The sequence below is a fragment of the Bubalus bubalis genome, chromosome 13 (assembly GCF_019923935.1).
Source record: "Bubalus bubalis isolate 160015118507 breed Murrah chromosome 13, NDDB_SH_1, whole genome shotgun sequence".
In the NCBI taxonomy this organism is placed as follows: Eukaryota; Metazoa; Chordata; class Mammalia; order Artiodactyla; family Bovidae; genus Bubalus; species Bubalus bubalis.
In genome coordinates, this window is record NC_059169.1 from 73,842,801 (window position 1) to 73,868,898 (window position 26,098).

At 40.1% G+C, this 26,098-nt stretch overlaps 1 protein-coding gene across 4 annotated transcripts in view; it reads right to left on the reverse strand.

Moving 5' to 3' along the window:
- Window positions 1-26,098, reverse strand: part of COG3 (component of oligomeric golgi complex 3) — a 61,433-nt gene that overhangs the window by 26,774 nt on the left and 8,561 nt on the right. For 3 of the 4 annotated variants that reach the window (XM_006072541.4, XM_044926824.2, XM_044926823.2), the window contains exons 2-15: window positions 24,592-24,738; window positions 23,016-23,077; window positions 21,884-22,049; window positions 21,046-21,120; window positions 19,895-19,987; window positions 19,076-19,201; window positions 16,220-16,300; window positions 14,526-14,569; window positions 13,931-14,057; window positions 13,246-13,337; window positions 11,980-12,119; window positions 10,143-10,303; window positions 5,933-6,044; window positions 2,260-2,384 (exon numbers count right to left, since the gene is read on the reverse strand). In XM_006072541.4, coding sequence (XP_006072603.2) covers window positions 2,260-2,384; window positions 5,933-6,044; window positions 10,143-10,303; window positions 11,980-12,119; window positions 13,246-13,337; window positions 13,931-14,057; window positions 14,526-14,569; window positions 16,220-16,300; window positions 19,076-19,201; window positions 19,895-19,987; window positions 21,046-21,120; window positions 21,884-22,049; window positions 23,016-23,077; window positions 24,592-24,738 — 1,551 coding nt within the window. Of the gene's footprint in view, window positions 1-2,259; window positions 2,385-5,932; window positions 6,045-10,142; window positions 10,304-11,979; window positions 12,120-13,245; window positions 13,338-13,930; window positions 14,058-14,525; window positions 14,570-16,219; window positions 16,301-19,075; window positions 19,202-19,894; window positions 19,988-21,045; window positions 21,121-21,883; window positions 22,050-23,015; window positions 23,078-24,591; window positions 24,739-25,193; window positions 25,605-26,098 lie in introns of those variants that run through there. The other variant, XM_044926825.2, reaches the window with a different exon arrangement.

Below are 26,098 nucleotides of genomic sequence, written 5' to 3' on the forward strand. Positions count from 1 at the left end.
GTACATCTAGTCAAAGCTATGGTTTTTCCAGTAGTCATGTCTGGATGTGAGAGTTGGACTATAAAGAAGGCTGAGCGCCGAAGAATTGATGCTTTTGAACTGTGGTGTTGGAGAAGACTCTTCAGAGTCCCCTGGACTCCAAGGAGATCCAATCAGTACATCCTAAAGGAAATCGGTCCTGAATATTTATTGGAAGAAGTGATGCTGAAGCTGAAACTCCAATACTTTGGCCATCTGATGTGAAGAACTGACTCATTTGAAAAGACCCTGATATTGGGCAAGATTGAAGGTGGGAGGAGAAGGGGATGACAGAGGATAAGATGGTTGGATGGCATCACTGACTCAATGGACATGAGTTTGAGTAAACTCCAGGAGTTGGTGATGGACAGGGAAGCCTGGCATGCTGCAGTCCACGGGGTCGCAAAGAGTCAGACACGACTGAGTGACTGAACTGAACTTGCTAGGTCACTCACCCTGCCTGCCTTAGGAAGACAGCTTCGATTGAGACCCTCTCTTCTTCCTACTCATGTCTTTCTTTACCTTTGATTGGTCAGATGGAGAGGGATAAGATTTGAATGCAAGCTAGGTGAAAATGTAATGGGCAGGCCTAGGGCATAAAATAAAAACAGGCACAGTGTCGTTTGTGGGCCTACCTACTGTCTGCCTAAAATTCCCGCTAAGCACCTAAGAGACTTCCCCAGGGTCTGTGATGACAATGGGGTCTATGTGCAATGTGGCCCCACGTATTTCCCCTGGGATCCTGGCTCCACTGTAGGAAGTTTCTGAATCCCAGCCTAACACTATCATTCAATACATCTACTGGGAGGACCTGGGGAAGAAGGGCTGCCAATATCCAAGTCTCCCTCTGGGAGATATCTCAGCAGCTGGGCAAAATGGCTGAGAATCCAACTCTGTACAAGAGACCTGGCCTCACCCCTAGAAGTCCCAGAATGGAGTAAAAGGCGCTTTCTGGTTCAATTCCAGAATCTCTGAGCACAAACTCCAGGAATGATGCAGTTTAACATAGATACCAAGTAGTGAGCTCTCCAGTAAATTCCATGAGTCTGCTGTGCAATCCCGCTCAGGCCAGAGGATGGTGAGCACAGAGGATCTCCAGAGTGGCAGGGGATACACACGTTCCCTTCTAAACCACACTCTTAACATACAGTGGTTTCTGAACAATTAATTACATGATCATTGTAGTCTTCCCTGATGGCTCAGATGGTAAAGCATCTGCCTGCAACACAGAGACCCGGGTTCAATCCCTGGGTTGGGAAGATCCCCTGGAGAAGGAAATGGCACCCCACTCCAGTACTCTTGCCTGGAAAATCCCACGGACAGAGGAGCCTGGTAGGTTACAGTCCATGGGGTCGCAAAGAGTTGGACATGACTGAGTGACTTCACTTTCTTTTCTTTTCTTTCTGTATTTGATCACTTCTCTCTTCATATGCTATTTAAGTTGTAATGATCAAATTAATTTTTGAAAAGTGAATTAAAGTCACTGATTTTATAAACCATTTTTTTGGGTTTTAACACTAACAGTAAATAAATGTAGACAACTGGTCATTCAGTGATTGACAAACTGTTAAACTGAAATGCTTAAAATAAATGCCACCTAAAATAAATGTGCAGTATAAGTTGAGGCTAAAAAAACTAAAAGGGTACTGCTAATTTCAGCAAATAATTAGTCCATGGTTAGTAACACATGTAATCTGTGTAAGAAGAAACACTTGTTAAAGAAGTTGATTTAAACTGAGTACAAAAGTAGTTGCATTCAGTACTAAATGTATATTATACGAAATATATGTATGTGACATTGGACATATTAACTTTCCTGCATCTTTTTCTTCATCTATAGACTAAAGACAGATGAACTAATCAACAGTTTTAAATGTGTTTTTAGCCATGAGAAACAATAAAAGCCACAGGCTTTCAGAAACAATAAAAGTTATATGTCTTTTTCTCAAAAAGACAACTACAAAAATATAGACGAAATTTTACCCACAACTTCAAGGTGTTCAGAGACTACCCAAAGCCCATGAGAGGATTCTGAGGGCCTACAAAACACTCAGGTTAAGAATCTCTAAGTTAAATTGATCTTAAAGTTACCTCTGTATATAAAAATCTTATTATTTGCATCTAATACCAAGCAAAATATATTGCATCCAGATCTTAAAATAAAATTTAAATTAAAAAATATTTTACGTCACAGAGCAAGCAATTTACAGTAAAGATACAAGGATTGACTGACAGACATACGTCTATACATCTGTACAATTTGGAGAGACAGACAAGAGTTCGTCGAACTGTAGGGTACCACATTCCATGAAGATCTGCTGGAGAAATCGTGGTCTGCGGTCTAGGATTGAGAGATTCAGATGAACCTAAAACCCCAAGTGGAAAAGAAGACATTTCACAGGTCTGTCTTACATGCACAGCAATTATACACGGTTAGTTTTTGTTACCTATCAAAGGCTGGAGGCATCCATTTTCTCTAGCCTCGTTTCTAATCGAGAATGTCAAAAGAATCTCCATCAGTGACAAGTGAGATTTAACACACTGACCGAGAACACACTTGAATACCCACATCCGTACATTCCAGCCACCCACATGCAGCCCAAGTTGCCTTCTCCACACTGGAATCAATTATCTTTATGAACTACATGAGCAGTATACACACATTACAGAATACCACGCACCCAATAAAAAGGAGACAGATCTAAACATAGTCATGTGGACACAAGTCAGGGTGGAAGGGGAGTGACAAGAAAACAAAGCACTTTAAACAGGAAGATTAATCAAAGCTCGTTTGCCTGACAGCCTTCCACGTGCAGAACTGTACCACTTTCAGGCCCACACAGTATATCCAGTGCCCAAGTGACCAGAGCTGTGTGTCCAGCCCCCCGCCCCACCCCACCCTCCCCAAGTCAGAAAAGGGAGCTGCCAGCAAGTGTGAAGAGGAGAATGAGAGGAATGTGGCTGCACAGCTGCACAGAAACACTTCTGTGAGAGAAGCACGGTCACCCAGGTGGAGGGACCAGAATTCGGATGAGCCGTCAAAGTGGAGCTGAGACCTCTGAGACAAGAAGGGCAGACTGAAATGCGGGCTGCGTATTAGAACACATCAGGAAACATTACCAAAATTTTCATTGCAACAATGGTTTATAGTTACATGAAAGATGTCCCATTTTGGGGGGTGGGGGGAGAGATGCTAAAATACTCAAAGGTAAAGTTGCAATCATGTCAATAACTCACTTTAAAACAATTAGCAAAACTATAGATACAACATGATAAAATGTTAAGTCTTAAATCCAGGTGGCAGGCATAGGTGTTCATTGTATCATTCCATGTTTCTGTGTATTTGAATTTTTTTTAATAATAAAAAAGTAAAAGTATAGCCAAGCAAAACAGAATTCATTTTTTTAAAAAAGAGCTATAGGGAATTCCCTGGCGGTCCAGTGCTTAGGACTCTGTGCTTCCACTGCAGGGGGCCTGGGTTTGAACCCTGGTTGGGGAACTAAGGATCCCGCAAGCCATGCAGTGCAGCCAAAAAAATAAAAAACATTTTAAAACAGCCAGATCCGCATATGCTCAAAAGGAGACCAGGAAGCCGTGGAGTGGATTTATGCAGGAAAGGGCTGAGGGCAACATTGAGGATGGGTGCTTTCTCTTTTGTTCTGTAAGCTTATTTTTTTTTTTTTTTTTTTTTCAAAAACATGTGATACTTATAAAATTTTAAAAAGCTCTGCCTTACTTTAAACTAGGATATCTACTTTATATAAAATTTCTTAAGGAGAAAGAATGAACTAGACAAATTATATGATGGAATATTTAGGAGATTAAGTATCCATAGTTTTGCTGAGAATCAGGCTATCTGCAGGATTCCTCCTTCAAAATGAAAGAGCCCAAAAAGTACTCCCAAGTTAAAGTTTAGTGAAATAAATGTGTTTAAGTAGCTTAATGCCAGAAGTCAATTTATTTGTTCCTTTTTTCATTTTCCTGAGAACAGTTAATAGTTGAAGCGGCGGATGGGGAAAGTTCCTTATACAGCCAAGTCCAGGGCCTACCGGCTGCCCCTTCTGAGGAGCAGCGCAAACCAACTGCAGGGCAGCTCCCGCGCCTGCTCGTCTCCTCCTCCGTGAGCCTCAGTTGCCCTCACTTGCTCGACATGGCGATTAAGGGCTACGCTTATTAAAGATACTGATAATCAGCCTCTTCACAGGATGGACCCTCCGCCAATTTGCCAATTTGCCCTGACATCTACTCCTACTGGGCTTCCCTGGTGGCTCAGATGGCAAAGAATCTGCCCGCAATGCAGGAGACCCGGGTTCGATCCCTGGGTCGGGAAGATCCCCTGGAGAAGGGAAAGGCAGGCCACTCCAGTATTCTTGCCCGGAGAATCCCACGGACAGAGGAGCCTGGAGGGCTACAGTCTGTGGGGTCAGAGTCGGACACGACTGAGCGACTAACATTTTCACTTCTTCACTACTCCTACTACACGAACATCACATCATTTAAAGTCCTCACTTTAGAGGCATCTCATATGTACTTCTGACATACCAGAAGACCAGGGAAAGTATTACTCTTTTTCTTTTGCTCCCCTTGCCAAGACTCAGAGTCCCGGTTTCCATTCCCAATTCCACCTCCATTCTGAATAACATCAGTAACCATATGGATAACCCACGTGGTTGTCCCTGACCTTCTCAACTCCAAAGACCTTTGCTTCCATTCCTGCACCCCTAGTCCAGATAGTTGAACTTTCTTTCAGAATTACTTTCTTATTAATTTCTACAGACTTTACTACTCCGAACTATTCTACCTCTTAATTATTAAAACTCGGTATCCCACTTTCTGGCCACGATGTCCTCAGATTTCTTATTTCTTAGCTCTTTACTCAAACCACTCTGCCAAGCCCTCCTCTCTGACTTCATCACACCCTCTCTTCCTGCTTCCCACCCCTCTGGCTGTTCTTTCCCTGCCAACCTGGTACCGGTCCACTCCCTCCATCTGCTCCTAATGTCAGCCCCTGTTACGAGTCTCTCCCCAGACTTCCACCACTATCCTGCTACTCTCTGTCCTGGGTGATCTTATACAATTCCAAAGTGTCAATGACGCCTCAGTCTTTATCTCTAAACCAGTCTTCCTCTTTATAGCTCTAGAGCAGTGCAGTCCAAGAGGACTATTATGTGAATCATAAATGTGACACATTAAAACGCCACCCTGGACTTCCCTGGTGGTCCAGTGTTTAAGAATCCACCTGCCAACATAGGGGGCACGGATAACTCATGAGTTATCCAGGGTGACTCTAGACAATTTTGCTCCTTGCATACAATGCACCCTAGTTCAAGCTATCCCATACATTTCTGTCGATTTTTCACCCCAGTCCAGGCACATTTACAAAATGCAAAAGTCATGGTACAAGTAGCTGGAATTTCCAAGTCCATGAGAGTATCACCTGACACCTACCACACTCTGGCCCGTTTCAGCTGCTCCTTCCCTATAAATAACTGGTGCCGAACCCCCCAAACCACATGACCTCTCCAAGCATCTACGGTGTTCCACTCCTGTCTGCAGGCCTCCATGCTGCTCTTTCTTAAACAACCTTATTCCACCTGGCTCTCTCATACTCATCCACACGACAGCTTTCAGATTCCACAGCTCTGACTGAACCTGCCTTTCTGCATGCAAAGCTCATTCCCCTTCACAATTCTTCCATGGTCCTTCCACGGTCCTAGAGAGTCCTGTGCGTATCTTTATCCTGTCACCCCGGAACTTCTTGCTTAATGCCTGTGGCATGCCCATCTCCCCCGACTAAAGTGTGGGCTCCTCAAAGCCATAAACAGTTTTTCATGCCTGAGACACGGCAAGTCCTCAATATAAGTTTATTAAATGAATGAATTAAATAATGGAAGTTAAAGACAGCATAACATACCAGATTTTGTTAGACTATTAGGAGGCTCTGCTTCTTCTAACCGAACATCTGAAAACGAAGCTTCTGAAGGTGGTAACTTCTTCTGTTCATCTTTTAAACTCTGAGCAATTTGCTGTATAAAGAAATCAGAGAACATTAAAAGTAGTTTTTAGCTGTGTCTAGCAACACGAACGCAATGTTTCTATAAAGTAAAAAATATATATCCTAATTGATGAATAAATGGACTACTTAAGAGAACCATGCCAAAACAGCACATAGAAATGAAGAGTTAAACTGGCAGTGTCTCTATTTTCATAAAAGCAAACACAGACTTTCCTGAACCACTAATTTCAGAACCATTACAAGGTATGTGCTAAAGAGTCAAATATACAAGGCTCAGATTAGAAGCTTAATTTTCAACTTTATATTTAGAAACAAAATACTCAGATTTAAGATTGGATACACTGTGGATGTCAGACATGCTTGTATCAAGTGTTAGCTAACTCACACCATGGTTTTCTCTTTATGTGCATGAGAACAGCTACAGTTTGGTCTTTTTTTTAACAGATTTTTAAAAATTATCTTATGGACTGGAAACTATCTGGCTCTTCTTCACTGCTTAAAAAATATCATCAAATATACACATCACTAACTACTAAGGGGGCAGTGAAAATCCTACCAAGTTACATTGGTTATACAGGCAGAAATACACAGAAATGAAGGCCTGAAAGACATTCAGCTACTGACAAAAAAGAAATGGCCAGATTCAGGAGACAGGCTCCAAATCAACCAGGCCTGTCCTTTCATTCTGCATGCACAAATCAGAAAGTATTAAAAAAAAAAAAAAAAAGTATAGCTAATCCCCAAAGGGCACAGAGATGTAACAGCCAGACCATGCTATACCCCCGGACCCTCACCAAAAGAAAACAAGTAGATTCACTGAAAGCGGTATCCAAGAGGTCTAAACCAAGAGGTCTACACAAGAAAAGACTCAAGACACTGGCCATGTGATTACGGAATAAACGTATCAAATGTACCACTAAATTAAACTGGGAGGGGCTATACGTGTGTGCTAAGCCGCTTCAGTCATGTCAAGCTCTTTGTGACCCCATGGACTGTAGCCCACCAGGCTCCTCTGTCCATGGGATTCTCCATGCAAGAATACTGGAGTGGACTGCTACGTGCTCTTCCAGGGGGTCTTCCCGACCCAGGAACTGAACCCACATGGCTTACATCTCCTGCACTGGCAGGAGGGTTCTTTACCACTAGTGCCACCTGGGAAGTCCAAGGTGGGGGCATGGGGAGTACATAGTAAACTTAATCACCTGAAATCCTATCAGACAGAATTATTAAAACAGGTACTCTATCTAGAAAACAAAAACTGATATTCACAAGGAGACAAGGGAAGAAAGGGAGGAAGGAGAAAGCGAGCACAAGTCCCTGCATCAGGCTTAGAAGCAGACCCACTAACACCAGTCTGCCCAAGAAGCTGGCACTGCTGAAGGTCCCCACCAAGAAGGCACAGGCTGCTCCTTCACCAGGTAGACACCTTCCTGAGGCTATGCGCCCCAGCAGAGGTCATCTCCGCAGTGCCCTCCTCTGTGCTCTGACCTGTGCTGGTGACCCCATGGGCAGGAGGGACATGCTGCCTAGAGCTTTGGGCTGTGCCTCCAGCTTTACTGTGGGCCTGGCCCGTGAGGGGGTGACCGGCAGGTCCAAGGTGCACCGACTGGCTGACTTCCCAGCGTGCTGAGAGCTCAGCACAGGCCAAGGCCCAGGGTTGCCGTCACTAACTTCCCAGAACAGTTGGCGACACCACCAACTCGCCCACCCTGCGCCTTCCCATGTCCTGTCTCCACTGCTGTAACCTGCAGCAGTATACTTGACTTTGTCATTCAAAAAAATGAATCAATAAAAATAAGAAGCTCCAGGTTCTAATTCTGTTTTAGCACTAATACCCTAGGCATTATTTAAACTCTGTCCAGCACTCAAAGGAAATGAAAATACATTTGTAACTGAAAGATTAGTGAGATGTACCTAAGTCTTCAGACCATAAATTGGAGACGAGTACTGTGTAGTTTGGAGAAGGCAATGGCACCCCACTCCAGTACTCTTGCCTGGCAAATCCCATGGACAGAGGAGCCCGGTAGGCTGCAGTCCATGGGGTTGCTAATAGTCAGACATGACTGAGTGACTTCACTTTCACTTTTCACTTTCATGCATTGGAGAAGGAAATGGCAACCCACTCCAGTGTCCTTGCCTGGAGAATCCCAGGGACGAGGGAGCCTGCTGGGTTGCCGTCTATGGGGTCGCACAGAGTCGGATACGACTGAAGCGACTTAGCAGCAGCAGCAGCAACTGTGTAGTTTTGAGTAGACACAACCTCCAGGGTTTTTACTAAGAGACCATGACACATGGTTATATGACCATCCACTCTGGTGGCTCATATGTTACTAATCCTCTTCTATGTCACTTACAAACAACGGGCAGATCTAAAGGCACAAGGTGAGAAACACGGTCAGGCTGAGGGGGTCTCAGCCCGCAAGCTTGCTTCCTTGCCTTCCTGCTTTTACCTACTTTGCTTCATTGTGCATTACTCCGAACACGGGCGCCTCCTCCTCTAGGAGGGTCAGAAGCTCCCGTCACTGCATCCAGCGGGGTAGCTAACCTGGAATCACCTTCAAGGCCACAGTCAACACAGAGGTCTGACCCGAGGAGGGTCTGGAAACAGGCCTGGCTGGCAGCTGCAGAGTCTCATTGTCACAGGAGGGCCAGGGTGAGAAGCCAGGAAGTTTGGTACAAAACTGCTGCAGGACACCTGGGAGCAGTGTGCAGACCCTGCGGAGCAGGAGCTGCCCAAAACTGGTGGAAGAGTTCAGGGACCTGACCAACCGGGCTGGGCTTAGGAGCCAACTATGGAAACTTCTTAAAAAGAAGGGAATACCAGAGCACCTGACCTGCCTCCTGAGAAATCTGTATGCAGGTCAAGAAGCAACAGTTAGAATCAGACATGGAACAACAGACTGGTTCCAAAGGAGTACATCAAAGTTGTATATTGTCACGCTGCTTATTTAAACTTATATGCAGAGTACATCATGCAACATGCTGGCCTGGATGAAATCAAGATTGCCGAGAGAAATATCAATAACCTCAGATATGCAGATGACACCACCCTTATGGCACAAAGCGAAGAAGAACTAAAGAGCCTCTTAATGAAAGTGAAAGAGAAAAGTGAAAAAGTTGGCTTAAAACTCAACATGCAGAAAACCAAGTTCATGGCATCCAGTCCCATCACTTCATGGCAAATAGAGGGGGAAACAATGGAAACAGTGACAGACTATTTTGGGGGGCTCCAAAATCACTGCAGAGATGACTGCAGCCATGAAATTAAAAGACACTTGCTCCTTGGAAGAAAAGCTATGACAAACCTAGACAGCATATTAAAAAGCAGAGACATTACTTTACCAATAAAGGTTCGTCTAGTCAAAGTTATGGTTTTTCCAGTAGTCATGTATGGATGTGAGAGTTGGACTACAAAGAAAGCTGAGCGCCGAGGAAGATGCTTTTGAACTGTGGTGTTGAAGAAGACTCTTGAGAGTCCCTTGGACTGCAAGGAGTTCCAACCAGTCCATCCTAAAGGAAATCAGTCCTGAATATTCATTGGAAGGACTGATGCTGAAGCTGAAGCTTCTATACTATGGCCACCTGATGGGAAGAACTGACTCATTGGAAAAGACCCTGATGCTCGGAATGATTGAAGGCAAGAGAAGGGGATGACAGAGGATGAGATGGTTGGATGTCATCACCAACTGAATGGACATGAGTTTGGGTAAGCTCCGGGAGTTGGTGACTGACAGGGAAGCCTGGTGTGCTGCAGTCCATGGAGTCGCAAAGAGTTGGACACAACTGAGTGACTGAACTGATGCCACTTACAAAAAAAAAAAAGAAAACACAAATTCAACTTAAAAACAGAATGCATAATGGAAAAGAAGAGATAACTGAACAGAATGTTTATAAAATACAACTTAAAGGAAGGACAAAAAAAAGAACACTCCAACCAATCATTTCTGTTCAGTTTTTTTAAAACATTATTTCCTAAGATTTCACGTCAAGTTTCCCTTGATTTTGCATCCTGAATGAGAATTAAAAAGAAATATCCTATCTTCACCATGTTTGGTATAAAATATCCAAATGTGTGGGGGTGGGTGAAAGATCCAACATGAAGACCCACCTCCATCATAACTAACTTATCAGGATACGCTAGATCTCCAGGAGCTGGTTTGTAGCCCGTGATGTCTGTCTGAATGTAGATGTGGGTCCGGTAGACAAGCCGCTCCTGTACATCTTCTAGCATCTGCTTTACGCCAGCTGCAAATGCCCCCAGCTGTTCAGCTGATTTAAAAACAAAAGTGCAATCACCCATTCCTTTAGATTTAGAAAATACTTTCTTTAAACACGCAAAAACATTACAAAATTGTCTACAACAGGAAAAACCAGTCTTGCTTCAGGGACTGGTTATATTCTATTTTGAAATAACTGTCTTCCAATTTCCTCAGATTTAAAGTTGGGAAATAAATTTGCCCTTAGATCTTCTTCCTGAGACTCTGTGAAATAACTTCTAGTATTAATATAAATAATAAAATCTAAGTTTTAAAATGCTCTTTGATTTTTAAAAGCTATAGCTTTATACCATTTAGCTTCATACCAATCCTGAGAGATGGCTAAAGCAACTTGTTAACTGAGTTAATCCCCATTTTACATATAAATTGAGTTCCACAGATACTAAACGACTTGCTAACATTCTTACAAGGAAAAATGAGTTTAAAAAATAAAATGAGGGAATTCCTCAGAGGCTCAGTGGTTAGGACTCTTGCACTCTCACTACCAAGGGTCCAGCTTCAATCCCTAGTCAGGCGTGTGTGCTCAGTCGTGTCCGAATTTTTGTGACCCCAGAGTGGACTGTAGCCTGCCAGGCTCCTCTGTCCATGGAATTTTCCAGGCAGGAATACTGGAGTGGGTTGCCATTTCCTTCTCCAGGGGGTCTTCCTGATCCCGGGCCTGCTGCATTGCAGGAAGATCCTTTACCACTGAGCCACCTGGGAAGCCCCAACAGTGTACTAGAAATGCCCAAACAAAACTAATGGTTGGTTCTCTCTGGATTTCAGATGCCAGAAAGAACAGTAACCGCAATTATTTTATTACTAATTTTATACAGACTTTAAAATTATTTCCCCATTATTATTATAATCACAGGATAAAGTGGTTCAAAAAGAGACAAGGCATCAATCAACCAAAGTTTTAAATATATTAAATTTGTATAGGGATGTGGGGGGGTGGCGATGGCACCCCACTCCAGTACTCTTGCCTGGAAAATCCCATGGATGGAGAAGCCTGGTAGGCTGCAGTCCATGGGGTTGCTAGGAGTCAGACACGACTGAGCGACTTCACTTTCACACATTGGAGAAGGAAATGGCAGCCCACTCCAGTGTTCTTGCCTGGAGAATCCCAGGGACAGGGGAGCCTGGTGGGCGGCCATCTATGGGGTCGCACAGAGTTGGACACGACTGAAGCGACTTAGCAGCAGCAGCAGTGACGGGGTGGGGAATGGATAATCTTTTTCAAATTCACTGAGTCACAGATATAATTTAAAACCACCTTTCGGGACACTTCCTTGGTGGTCAGCTTCCCTGGTGGCTCAGAGGATAAAGCGTCTGCCTCCAATGCAGAAGACTGGGGTTCGATCCCTGGGTTGGGAAGATACCCTGGAGAAGGAAATGGCAACCCACTCCAGTATTCTTGCCTGGAGAATCCCATGGACAGAGGAGCCTAGCGGGCTACAGTCTACAGGGTCGCAAAGAGTCGGACACAACTGAGCGACTTCACCTTCACTTTCAGGACACTTCCTTGGTGGTCCAGTGGCTAAGACTCTGTGCTCCCAATGCAGGGGGCCTGAGCTTGACCCCTGGTCAGGGAACTAGATCCCACATGCCACAACAAAGACCCAGTGCAACTAAATAAATATTTTTTAAAAATAATCTTTGAAATGATCATTTCTACTTATCATTTACCATTATTCTGTACATGATCTTCAAGCACCTCATTTTTAAGAATCCCACAAAGTTCCGATAGAGTTTCTAAGTGAATAACATGAATGATCAATGGCCTGAAGACATCATACAAGGACACACACAGTTTCTCCAAAAGTTCGCTAAAATGAAAGAATGAAACATGGTTACCAATAGTAATCCTTTCAGTATTTTCTAATAGTTTAAAAGTCATCCTTAATTACTTCCAGCCAATAAAAATAATGAAAATATACTGGAAAATAATATGCGGGAACATTAAATAATGAGAAGTGAAGGGCTGAAAGTAATCCTCTTAACTGTTTTTGCTAGAATCTATAAAAAAGCTCAGAATAAGCAATCCTCACAGTCAACAAATTAGCTGGCCCCAGCTGAAAGTCAATTTATTATAATTTTTACTTATATAGCAATAATCTTGTGCATGTCCTTTCAAAAACAATAAAATATTTCAGTAGACTTAATTTTCCTACACCATAAATAACCTACACTATAAAATAATTATTTTTTAATTTTCCTACACTATAAAATAACCTACACCACTATGAATCAAATGGTGACATTTTTCCCAGGAAAGACTGGTTCAAAACTCTTGAATACATACAGATTTAGATAAACAAAACTCAAAGTGTTCTGGACATGCACCAAGTATTTTGACAATTTTAAACATTTGAAAAGAAAAAAGTGAGTCTGTCTATAGTCTTTACATTGTCAACCATACTCTTCTATATATATATAGTCTTTCACCAAAACCGTAAGATGTGTTTGGTTCTTCCCCATTATGACAGTCATAATCTTGGGATTCTTATGAGTCAAAATCGCCAATATGAAGAACCCAGAAGTGACTAACAGTGGATTTGAAAGACACTTTGAGAAAAATAAGAAAAAGGATTTTAAATAGTATCTACATTTTTAAGCATCTCTCATGAGTTAGAATCATAGAATTTTTTTAACTAGAAAGAATTATTATACTTAGTGGAGATCAATGGCTCCATATACCAAAATAGCTGCCTATACAGGATTCTTACTCTTGTAACTTACTGTTTCCATAATTATAAAAATATGAAAGCATAGTGGCCTTTAAGCTGCAAATTTATTTCAAAGTAAATAGCCACTGTCTCATCCAACAATTCTGTTCATATACCCACAAAAATTAAAACACGCCTTAGTTAATTTTAGAGTACTACTATAATGTAATAAGCCATTAGCAAATTAAATCTTAAAAACAAGAATTGGAGTCTATGTACCACGTACTCTAATTTTGACGTTGGTTTTGTGAAAAATTCATTGTACAGCTGGTGCTCATCCTGGCACACGTGAACCATAAAGGCACAGCCACTGCGAACCTGTGGAACAAGCACACACCACCTATGGTTAAAGGCGCATGACGACTCCAGCCAGCACCGATGAAGTAAAGCACACTTTTATTTACAAAGAGACAATGCATAGATAATTCATAAAACAACTTCCTAAATAACAGAAAACGGTTTTCGGCATAATGGGGATATGGATGACTTTTATTTTCTTACATTTTCTAAACTTATGACAATGAAAAGTGCTCTTCCAGTTCAAAGGGGGGTATTTAAAAAAAGAATCTTTATGTACTTTCCTACAGTCTGAATTAAAATCACACTAAATAAAAAAGCACTTCTGCAGCAAAAGCTAAGATTAAACTGTCTACATAAATCCACCAACTCTGAAACTTCATCTTTCAAAAAACAATACTTATTTGTAAATCATCACATGCTCAAAAATAGATCAAAATTAGAATATTTTGCCCAAATGAATGCTAATTACTAAGTGAGATTTGTCATAACTGAAAGATTCTGTAAGGTTGTTGATGGGGGGACCAAAACTTATTTACCCACGTGTAGTTTCTAGGGTGTCAGAACAGCTTAAGAGAAGGTTTAACATTAAACCACAACAAGCAGAAACTTACCAAGGCACAGTGGTCCCTGTTATTCTGGCTGGTCAACTCTGTTACAGTACAAGTAATACTGGGGCCCAAAAGGAGTTCCCGCTGATCAAGGTAACACTGGTGGATGTCAGTTAGCAGTTGTTGGTATCTGATGAAAAGCAAATGAGACTGGAGCATAAACTTCTGATTCCAGGTAGGTAAATTAAATCTGATTCTAAATCCCAAAATAGGGTGTCAAGCCTCCAAGGTTATATATGGTTGCTGCTCACTTGCCCACATTTAAAAACTAGAAATATTTATGTATATAAAGAAAAAGCAAACAAATCACAATGATCTAATAAAACCTTTATCTTTTAAAGAAAGATTCATCTTCCAGGAGTAGTGGTCCTACATCTACCTCAATGAGAAGAAAATCCGGCTATATGGGAAAAGAATGCTTTGTAGACTCATAAAGTCAGGTCTATGACCTTGCTCCCCAAACTGAGCTGTGTGCCACAAGAAAAGGCTGGTATAGCACACAGGTAATTGCTAAGAAAACATCAAGGACACAGCAAACTTGGAAAAATAGCACTTCAAGGAAGGTAATTTGGAAACTGAAGAACCTGTGGGTACTCACTCAGGTATTTTTTCAGATCGTTGTTCTATCTGTTCGATGAGAGTCTGTGGAAGAAAGAAAAGCTCACTAACTTCATCTGTTTTAGTTATACTTTTAATTACTTTCTGATTGTAACAGTAACAGAAGCTCATGTTAGAAAATCTGGGAATACAAAAAAACTGAAACATAAAAATCACCTAAAACGCAAAAATTAAAAAAAAAAAAAATCACAGTATTTTAGAATATTCTCTTTCTGTGTTTGTATGTACACAGTTATTTTCCTTTTTAAACAAAACTGGAATTATACTATATATTCAGCTTTACAATCTGCTTTTGAAAAACTAATATTTTAAAACACTTTCCTTTTATTAAATAATTTCTGTTATCAGATGAAAATGTTTGAAAAGCCTTAGCCTCCCGCCTGGCACTTAGTAAACAGCCCGTGAGTCATCATCATAAATACTATTTAAAACATTACTTTACATGGCTACTTGATATCCTGCTGAGTGGATGCACTCTTAGTCAGACATTCTTCTATTGCTAGTCATCAAGGTTGTTTTCTAAGAATATCAGCCCAGTGGTTAAGAGCTCTGGGTCTTGAAGTGAAACTAGAGGGTTTAAGTGCTGACTCCCAGTAGCTGTCTGAGTCCGGAGAACAAGCCCACGTCACTGAGATTCCATTTCTGACCTTGGAAAGCTGATACAATAATATTCCCAGTTGGGGACTCCCAGCACTGGTCAGAAAAGATAAATATTTTTAGAGACTTTTGTTCCATTCTGCTAAAATGTTTTTGAGGAAGAAATTAAGTATTAATACATTCCATCAGCAGTATCACCTGTCTCACCAAATTCTGAAAAACACTGACTACTGCACCTTACTTAGTCAATTTCTAACAGACCAAAAATACCACTCACCACTGAGCCCTCAAGCCTACACCATTTTTTCTAATCAAAACTGTCACTGTTAATTGACTAACAAGCAACCACCCTGGCACAATCTAAACCTCAAACTATCAACAGCTGCTGTATCTTCTCTAAACAAGACTAAGTTCCTGCTTTGAGAAACAAAAACTCCTTTCCACTTACTTTCAAGATGGATACAAGGAAGAGAGTGGGGTCAAAGTCAGCAAAAGTAGACCACTCTTTCTAGAAACTTCACAACAATAAAAAAAAGATACACATCCTAGCTCCAGTCAGCTGTATCTGGGATGACACTGGTTTAAAATATTGTACTGGTTCTCTGCTTTTCCTGAACTAGCATCACATGGAACACCCTTCGTGAGATGGTCTCTGCCACCATTCTCACTTCTCATCACACTCGACTAAAGTCTGTGTTCTAGCATCAACAAATTACATGAGGTTCTCCCCAAAGACATGTCTTTTATGCTTCTAGTACCTTCCTTGTACATGTTGCTCTCTCTGTAAAAAAACATCCTTATCAATCCCCCAAGTCCTCTCTATATTCAAGCTTTTTAAGCTCAAATATCAGCTTCATCTGGAAACCTTCCCTGAGCATCACAGAAGAGCTAGGTGTTTCCTGCTCTGCGGGCTTAAAGCCCCTCAACATATACTGCTGTAATGTGGAAGGACAAAGCCTACCATTCACTCATGCTCATTTTCCTGGTATAAGCAATGGACCTAACATACATTAGCATTTCCAAAGGGCTGGCTAAATAAATTTCATAGCAGTATCTTTTTTATGTCAATAGACTTACTCTGACTTTGGGGGCAGCAGCTCGAAATTTCACATAAAATAGTGTAAAGGCATTGTCTGCATTAGGTACAGATGAAGGATCCTAAAGACACAGGTGGAAGACAGAGAAGGCAGGTAATTAGCAAACAAAAAATTATTCAGAAAATATAACACAAACCATGTCATATGGCTCCTGCTTGGCCTATATACCAACCAAAAGCTTACAGAGAGAAAGACTAAATATTGTTATTGCTACATATAAAATAATTGTGTGGAGCTGCCATCTCTCTCCTTTTCATAATTAAAATTTATCCTATGTTTCAAGAATTTTGGCGGTAAAAAGGACTGAATTCAGATTCACAGCCATTTACGGACTGTAGAACATTGGTCAAATTATTTAACCTCTCTGAGATACAGGACATCCATTAAATGGAGACAAAACATATGCACAAACGTTTTACAGAGCTCAGATATAAAGCACTAACACATTGTAAGTACCACGACGTATTAGTTTTCAAAATTAAAAATTTTGCAAAATAGAAAAATCATACAATCTGTTCCGTAAGCTAAGAGCAATGTGAATGATGAAATGCAATACAAAAATCAGTAGCTCTGAACTGAAAGCTCAAGAAAATATCCCATATTTTTAGAAAGTAAGCTTAAAAAATAAAATGTATTACCTTTAAGGTTTTTTTTTTTTTTTAGGAAAGAAACGTGCTCAATGACCATCCTATCTAGCTCCACTCTTATTTTCTAACCTAACACTCAGCTAATTTTCCACCTGGCATCTACCACAATCTTTAATTGATTAATTTATTCCTTTACTGATTGTTTCTCCTGAATATAAGCACCACGAGGGCAGGGACCTTGTCATCTCCTTTGACTACTGTACAGTTCCCAGTCCAATGCCAAGCATTTAGGAGGCATTCAACAATCATAAAGTTCCTAAATAGAGAAAATTAAATAACCCATCATTTATAAAGAAAAATATTCAAATCACCCATCGTATATAATTCCACCACTCAGAACCACTTTTATCATTTTGATGTATTTCCTAATATTTTCTTTAAAAAGAAAAAGTTTAAGTGAGAAATAGTCTGAATCTTTTTTATTATTTATCATATAGTACTGAATTATTTCTCACACTCTCATGTATTCTTTGAAAATAAAACTGTGACAGACAAATATATATGGCCATTTTTCTTGTTATAAATGAAGTTGCAATGTATATTCTTATTTAACAATAGATTAAAAAACAGAACTCAGTCAGTTCAGTTCAGTCGCTCAGTCATGTATGACTCTTGGCAACCCCATGGACTGCAGCACGCCAGGCCTCCCTGTCCTTCAACAACTCCTGAAGCCTGCTCAAACTCATGTTCATTGAGTCAGTGATGCCATCCAACCATCTCATCTTCCGTTATCCCCTTCTCTTCCTGCCTTCAATCTTTCCCAGCATCAGGGTCTTTTCCAATGAGTCAGTTCTTCCCATTATGTAGCCAAAGTACTGGAGTTTCAGCTTCAGCATCAGTCCTTCCAATGAACATTCAGGACTGATTTCCTTTAGGATTGACCAGTCCAATCTCCTTGTAGTTCAAGGGACTCTCAAGAGTCTTCTCCAACACCACAGTTCAAAAGCATCAATTCTTCGGCGCTCAGCTTTCTTCACAGTCCAACTCTCACATCCATACATGACTACTGGACAGACCATAGCTTTGACTAGATGGACCTTTGCTGGCAAACTAAAGTCCCTGCTTTTTTAATATGCTATCTAGGTTGGTCAAGTGTCTTAATTTCAAGGCTGCAGTCACCATCTGCAGTGACTGCGGAGCCCAAAAAAATAAACTCTGTCACTATTTCCATTGCTTCCCCACCTATTTGCCATGAAGTGATGGGACCGGATGCCATGATCTTCGTTTTCTGAATGTTGAGTTTTAAGCCAACTTTTTCACTCTCCTCTTTCACTTTCATCAAGAGACTCTTTAGTTCCTCTTCACTTTCTGCCATAAGGGTGGTGTCATCTGCATATCTGAGGTTACTGATATTTCTCCTGGCAATCTTGATTCCAGCTTGTGCTTCCTCCAGCCCAGCATTTCTCATGATGTACTCTGCATATAAGTTAAATAAGCAGGATGACAATATACAGCCTTGACATACTCCTTTCCCGATTTGGAACCAGTCTGTTGTTCCATGTCCAATTCTGTTGCTTCTTGACCTGCATACAGATGTCTCAGGAGGCAGGTCAGGTGGTCTGGTATTCCCATCTCTTTCAGAATTTTCCAGTTTGTTGTGATCCACACAGTCAAAGGTTTGGTGTAGTCAATAAAGCAGAAGCAGATGTTTTCCTGGAACTCTCATGCTTTTCCAATGATTCAACAGATGTTGGCACTTTGATCTCTGGTTCCTCTGCCTTTTCTAAATCCAGCTTGAACATCTGGAAGTTCAAAGTTCACATACTGTTGAAGCCTGGCTTGAAGAATTTTGAGCATTACTTTACTAGCGTATACAATGAGTGCAATTGTGCAGTAGTTTGAGCATTCTTTGGCATTGCCTTTCTTTGGGGTTAGAATGAAGACTGACCTTTTCCAGTTCTGTGGCCACTGCTTAGTTTTCCAAATTTGCTGGCATATTGAGTACAGCACTTTCACAGCATCATCTTTTAGGATTTGAAATAGCTCAACTGAAATTCCATCACCTCCACTAGCTTTATTCATAGCGATGCTTCCTAAGGCCCACTTGACTTTGCACTCCAGGTTAATCACCATTGTGATTATCTGGGTCATGAAGATCTTTTCTGTATAGTTCTTCTATGTATTCAGACTAAGGTTATGGAAAATAAACGAATCAAAAAAAACCCCCCCAACCTCACCAGTTAACTCACCCTTTTTAATAACTGATTTGTGAGGTTCTGTAGTGTGTTCACAGTGTATGTCTTCATGAGGTGCAAAGCTTTAGAAAGACACTGCTTAAACTTCAGTAAATATACAGGATAATCTTTAAAATTCGGCTGTAAAGGAAATGGAAAGATTTATAAATATGAAAGAAACATTAACAAAGCAAACATTTAATGAAAACCAACCTTTATGCAAAGCTATACGGAAAGTTCAAAGGCAGGTCTTATGTAGGTCATACCCTCCTTGAAGACAAATACTATGACTGTCTTGGTCATAGCCAAATTCCCTGTGCCTGACACAAAGCAAGGCTCAATAAATATTAGCCATTTTTAGCAAAATATATTTTCAGTACCTCACAGAACTCAAGGCTAATATGTGAGGCCCAACTAGGAAAAGGATTGGAGTTGGGTGAAATAAATACAGTTATAAATCTTCAGTGGAAAGAAAGAGATGGTGATTACACCAAAGGGCTTGTCCTTTCATTTCCCCTGCCAAGTAATAATTTTGTTTCCAATGAAGTACCTAGCAAAACAGGAAGTCAACAGTCTAAACAAATCACTAGCCCTCTTAGATGGGATAAAGCTGTGTCAGCCAGACCCTTTTTCTACTTCAGGGGCTTCCATAGCAGCTGAAAGTACAACACTTTTTTACATCACTACGGAAAGTGAATAAGAATTTACCACAATTTTACTTCAAGTATATTACAGATATGTATTTTCCCTTAGGAAGAAATAATTATTGCATAAGAAGTGATGTAAGAGAGATGTCAAGATTTCTTTAGAACATACAGAAATACCATGACTTACATGAGATGATATGTACGTTATACAATCATCTAACTTGGCCAGCATAGGTATAAATCCTTCACTATTCACAGACAACGTGGGAGAATTCAATTTCTTTAAGGGAAAAAAAAATATTTTACATTTTAAGAGTCAAAAAATAGCCTCAAATGCAGCCCATGTGTAACAATACAATAGAGGACAAATTAAAAATTATATGGATTGAATTCAGTTTATTCCTAATGAGCTTTAATGGAGCTCTTCATGAATTAGCAAACATTTTATCCTCCATTGTACAGTTAAATTAAAGTAATACATCAAGAACCTAGATTTTTCATTTTCTAGTACTTTAAAACATAAATTTTCACATTTCAAAGAGTGGTGATTTTCTTAAAGTTAAAACATTATGTTTAGCAGTCATACTATGAAAGTAAAATATAAGTAAACATATACAAGTAATATGAGTATAAATAGAGGTAACATAATATAAACATGATATTTAATATTTAATGTAATAGACAATATATATTAAAATATATAAAGCTATATAATACATATAAAATATAAAATCAATTATTTCTAATCTTGATATACAAATAGTTTGTCAATGTATTCCACTGTTAACTGGCTACCGTTTTTATTTCTCTCTCAAAGAACTTTAATAATTAAGATTACTTTTAATAATTTTAATAACATGATGTGTATGCAATTATTATAATTAATTTATGAGCCAGAGCACCGAAAAATATAATTTACACAGCAGTCCTTATTATGACGATCTCTTGGGGATACAAGAATGCTTTAAGAGGGCTATACTTTTCCTCAAACTAAACATGAGATTAGTTTAAGAAATGCTTTAATTAATATTATAGAAACACAACCACAGAAACATTTAAAATGGAATATTTCTTCTTATAAACATCACAGCTTGCAAATAAGACACTATTAAGAGTTAACCAAAAAAGAGATTTTAATAACTATAATACAATATAAAAAGGACTATTATTTAAATCATATGTGGAAAAAATCTGAACTGGTAATGGTATGTCTATCAGCCACAAATAGGAATACCTTAACAACAAGCAAACTGTTAAGTTAAAAATACCACTCAAGCCAATTTATAAGCTTAAAGATTATACTCAGGAGGGGGAAATAGATAAAAAAACAATGCTTACTGTGTTAATAGTTTCCAATTCATTAAAATAGGAAAGTTTTTGTTGAATGTTTTCTGCCAGATCAACAAGTTCCGACTTGCAGTTTTTTAAAAGAGAAAAATCAATTACTACAAGAATATAAGAATCAACACTCCAGTTTCAAAATTACATTGAAGAGGTTTATATCAGTCATACAGGTTTATATTAGATATATATAATGCCCAAAGATTTCTGCAATAATGGGCTAAAATAAGCAATGATTCTTACAGTAAATTATATAAGACCTTTTTACAAAATAACAAAGCACTGCCTTTTAAAAATCATACAAAATACACACAGAGAAATCTGAGATAAATATAGTACCTTAAATATTCTATCTTTAAGTCACAAGTTTAAGTGCAATCTAGACCTGCCCATCCTTTCATAAACCCCACGATTACTACAATCACTACCCCTTGCTTCAAGTGTCAACAGGGAATTCCCGGGTGGTCCAGTGGTTAGGACTCAGTGCTTTCACTGCCAAGGCTGGGGTTCAATCCCTGGTCAGGGAACATCTTGCAAGCCACGCAGCGTGGCCAAAAATAAAGTGTCAATAATAAAAAGCAGACAGAGCAAACAAATATATCCTCTTCACTCTGAAACTGTACTGAGACCTAACAGCTCAAAACATACGAGAGCTTGCCAGGGCCCCTGCTCCCACAAGCTTAAAAGCAGGCTGTCAAAGTAACCATTTGTATGCTTACAAATGCAAATCTCTTACTGAGCAGTGTTCAAAATTAAGGAAATCAGAATTAAATTATATTCATCTATTTAAAAATATTAAATACAGTCACTGACATTCTCTCTTCTTCCAAATTACCTGCTCTTTCAGGAGCTGTTCACAGGCTTCATGTAGGGTTCCTGTCTTATTGGACACAAAAAGATACTGTTTCTGCAATGATTCCAGATGCTGAAGAGCACTGTTTACATCATTCAATATAGCATCACACTGCTCCTGAAACCCAGACAAGTAATCCCTCATCTGTCTAGAAAACAGAACCAAAAGGGGATTGGCAATAATATTTTCCCCCAATAAGCACAGACAATAAACAACAAAATCTTGTTTTTCCCCCAAATGCTTGCATTTCAGAAGGAAAGTCTGACCTAGTCACAAACATTTACTAATTCAGAAATGTAGCAAAAACTATGTCACAAACTGTTTCAATGCTTAAGGAGGAAAATGACTGAAACTATGAGCAACAAAAGGCATCAGCCTTGCAGCCATAACTGGCTTTTCACATGCAGGTCAATAAATCATGGGCTCAGCTCTCAAAGACTGGGACACCAAAGTCATCAAGCAGGTCCATCCCTCAGGTCAAGTCTGCCTTTGAGGGACAAAGTCAAGGGAAGAATTCTGGACTTGGAAGACGTGAGCCCAAGTCCCAGCTCTGCCCAAGTCTCCATAACATTACGCAAGGATTCAATATTTCCAGGCCCCAGTTCAGTTATTTGTAAAATGGGGATAATGCTGCTATGAAGACTAAATGGAATCATACATAAAAGAGCCTAATACAGTGCCTAGCAACAGTTGTCACTTAATGTTAAATGAATGCAAATGTTCAACTCAGAGCCGGCAAATCAGCTAGAGATCATAAGTCACTTCCTCCATGCCGCCAATACACACAAACAAACACCACAGCACCCGCGCAGCCCAGCCGGCCACCCCAGTCTCCTGGGTCTCTGCCTCTGAAGAAAAGACAGCAGGGTTCCTGACAACTCCCACTCCATTTCAAGTTCTCTAAAAATCAGTGTCTCCCTTCTAACCTGCTAACTGACTTTTCTTTTAATCACGCAACTCCCACTACCAGTTGTCATGACCTACATCTTCTCTACCTATCCTTAAAGAACATGTGGCTGTTCAAGTTTTCTTTGTACCTTAATTTTATCTAAAGACACAGAAACGCTTCAGATGATCTAAAAATCAGGATAGCCAACAAATGAGAGCCACATACCTATATTTAGTTCCTTCGTCCTGATCCATCTGAGTTTGTAGCTTTGCAAACCATGAGAAAAACTGGAAAAATAGAGTATTACGCTGTCAATAAAACTACAACAAAATAAAGAGTGGCTACACGCTAAACAGCAAGTCAGAAGGGCAGACACTAAGTCGTATTGTTTGGGACTCAGACATTAAAAGTTTTAAGCCAGGAGATGATAATTTAATTGCATGGTCAGTGTCTATATGCGAGGGAAAGCAAAGTATCTTAAAAACACTGGCCACGTTCAGAGTCAAATAATAAAGAGTATTAACAAGACAATATGTGTTAACAGGAATAAATATTTCTTCCCAAGAGGCTATTGCCTACCTGTTAATTTGCCTAATATGAGTAGGTAACATAAGGCTTTGGGTAAATATTAATATTAATGTTATCTAATAATAATTGTGAGAATATAAGCTCAGAAATAATATAAAGGAGTGGTTTAAAAACATAGCTTTTGCATCAACTAAACCTGGATTTGAATTCTGGGCCCACCATCAAGTTGTATACTTAAAATGAGTACATTTTCATTATATGTAAATTATAACTCAATGTATTAGATTTTTTTAATTTAAAGAGAGATATGCAAGTGCAAATTTAATCCAGATTTTTTTCTCAAATACTCCAAATAAATTCACAGACATGGTGCAAGATTATCTTCTATAGTTGTCAGGTAGGATCTGAAGTCAAAGGTATGCTTTATTCTCCCAAGATATTACACTTGCCAAGTACCTTGGCTTTCGTTCACTGAACCCTGATGATAAAGAGATGGAGGTGACTTTCAGATCCAAGTTGGCCTAACTCAAGAGCGAGAGCTTTTCACCACTCTGCAGCACTGCCTTTCCAGACTAAGTGTGTGCAGCTCAGCACGTTCGCTCCATGTTTCACCTGGTAACCGCCTCAGCTTTGATTTTTTTTTTTAACTGAAGTTATAGTTGATTTAAATTTATAGTTGGGAACAAGTAAATATAAGCAAAAAAACAACAGATTACATATGTTAAATTACTGAAAAATAACCATAAGCTTCCATCTAAAGCGAATACTGAGGTTTTTAAGAAAGAAATTACCTAGCAACAAGTGGGGGCAGGTCTGTGTATGTCCATGTGAGCACACACGCATGCTGGGGTGGGGGGGCACACATTAATACAGACACGCACTGGGAGGAGGTCAAAAAGGCATAAGATATCAAAACCTTAATAAATATAATAATACTCTATCAACATCCAGACTTGGAATATCGTATTTTTATCTGTACTGCAAATAAAACTGGGCAACAGGTTCACTTAAGACACTTAAGAAATAGCCACCACTAACAAAAATCACAAAATCAAGACTGTTCTAGAAAGAGATACTGCTTTGGGGAAGATCCCTGGTGTTTTACTTACTTGCTGCATATAATACATCCTTCTCCCACACACACACACAAAAATTCTAGAAAGATTTTACCTACAATTTTAAAAGATCAAAAGTTTTAATTAGGGCCTTTTTTTATTAGCCCTCTCTTGAAACATTTAAAACAATATTCTTAGAAGAAAAAGCTGCCATTCACCTGCTGTGCAGTTTCGATTCTTTCTTCTTCCATTTCTAAGGACATGAATCCCTTCAAAAGAATGTCTTCTGTAGATTCGGGCACCACTGAAGTCTGTGCAATGGGCAGTGACTGGGAGGTTAAACTGCATAAATCTTCAATAGGGAGCTTGAAAAAAAAGAGCCACAAAGAGATTCAAATAAACTGAAAATTCTCTGAACTTAACTCAAGACTGGTAGTCCATCTCAGTGTGTGTGAAAGAGAAGAAATGTTTTCCATTAAATCATCTAAGGTTAGTAAGTGCCATATAATACTAACACTTATAGTTAGGCTCTCTCTATGGTGACATAGCCATAAAGAATCTGCCTCCCAACACAGGAGACACAAAAGATGTGTGTTCAATCTCTGGGTTGGAAAGATCCTCTGCAGGAGGAAATGGCAACCCACTCCAGAATTCTTGCCTGGAAAATTCCATGGACAGAGGACCCTGGCAGGCTACAGTCCTTGGGGTCACCAAGAGCCAGACACGACTGAGCAACTGAGCACACACACACACATATTAAATGCTAGTCTCAAAATGTCAACAGGATACCAATATCCCACTAGTAAAGTTTTAGGCTTACCTTTTGAAAACTGGTGGTGAATCTGTACTAATTTGCACACATTCTCCTACTGGAGCCTCTGGTAAACTAGCACCAAAGGCAAAGCCTGTGTGCTAACGAAAGCAGCAGGCCCTCTCAGGCATCAGCACCAAAGACTGACCTCCTTAACCCAACCAGCAGAAGACAAAGCGCACCCAGAAATCAAGGGCCACAGCTGCACCTCCTGCCACTACCTCCACACAGCTGACAGGCTTCACCCACATCTTCCGGCTGACCGATTCTGAAATTACAACTGAAGAGAAAGAATTTCAGAGTGTCCCATCAGAGTCCTGAGCGCCTCACTTTGATGCCATCAGACCCAGAATACTGTCTAGTTCTCCATTACTAAAGATAGTCCCGGTGTTCATTTACCTAGAGTCACACAGGCAGGCTGTTTTTAGACCTAAAAGGCCTGGGGGGGGGGGCGGGGGGGGGGGGGCGGGGAGGGCATGGAGTGTGATTGCTGGGGAAGGTAAAAAAGCCCCAACTGTTTCTTTTCAACCCCAGTTTTCAGCCCTTAGGGCATGACATCTGAAGTCTAGCAATAAAAGACCTTAATCCAAGGTTTTAGGAAATTGCTTCCTATTTCTCTAGATACAGAAATTTCATCTGAAGGCAGTATTTTCTTTTCAAAGCTAAAGTAAAATAAGGGAGATACAAAATGCACCATCATTAATTTAGAAATATGACCCTTTAAATGTAGGGGATTTTGTACCCAGGTTCATGTGGGGCTGTCCTCTCAGCCATGGTAAATAAAGCACTTTATAGCACAGCCTGCCTTGAACCCTGCTCCTGCTCCCTATTTTTCCAGCCATGCAGCTTTCGGAAGCCTAGGTCTCCCACCAGGGATCGAACCCGCATCCTCAGCCGTGAAAGCATGAAGTCCT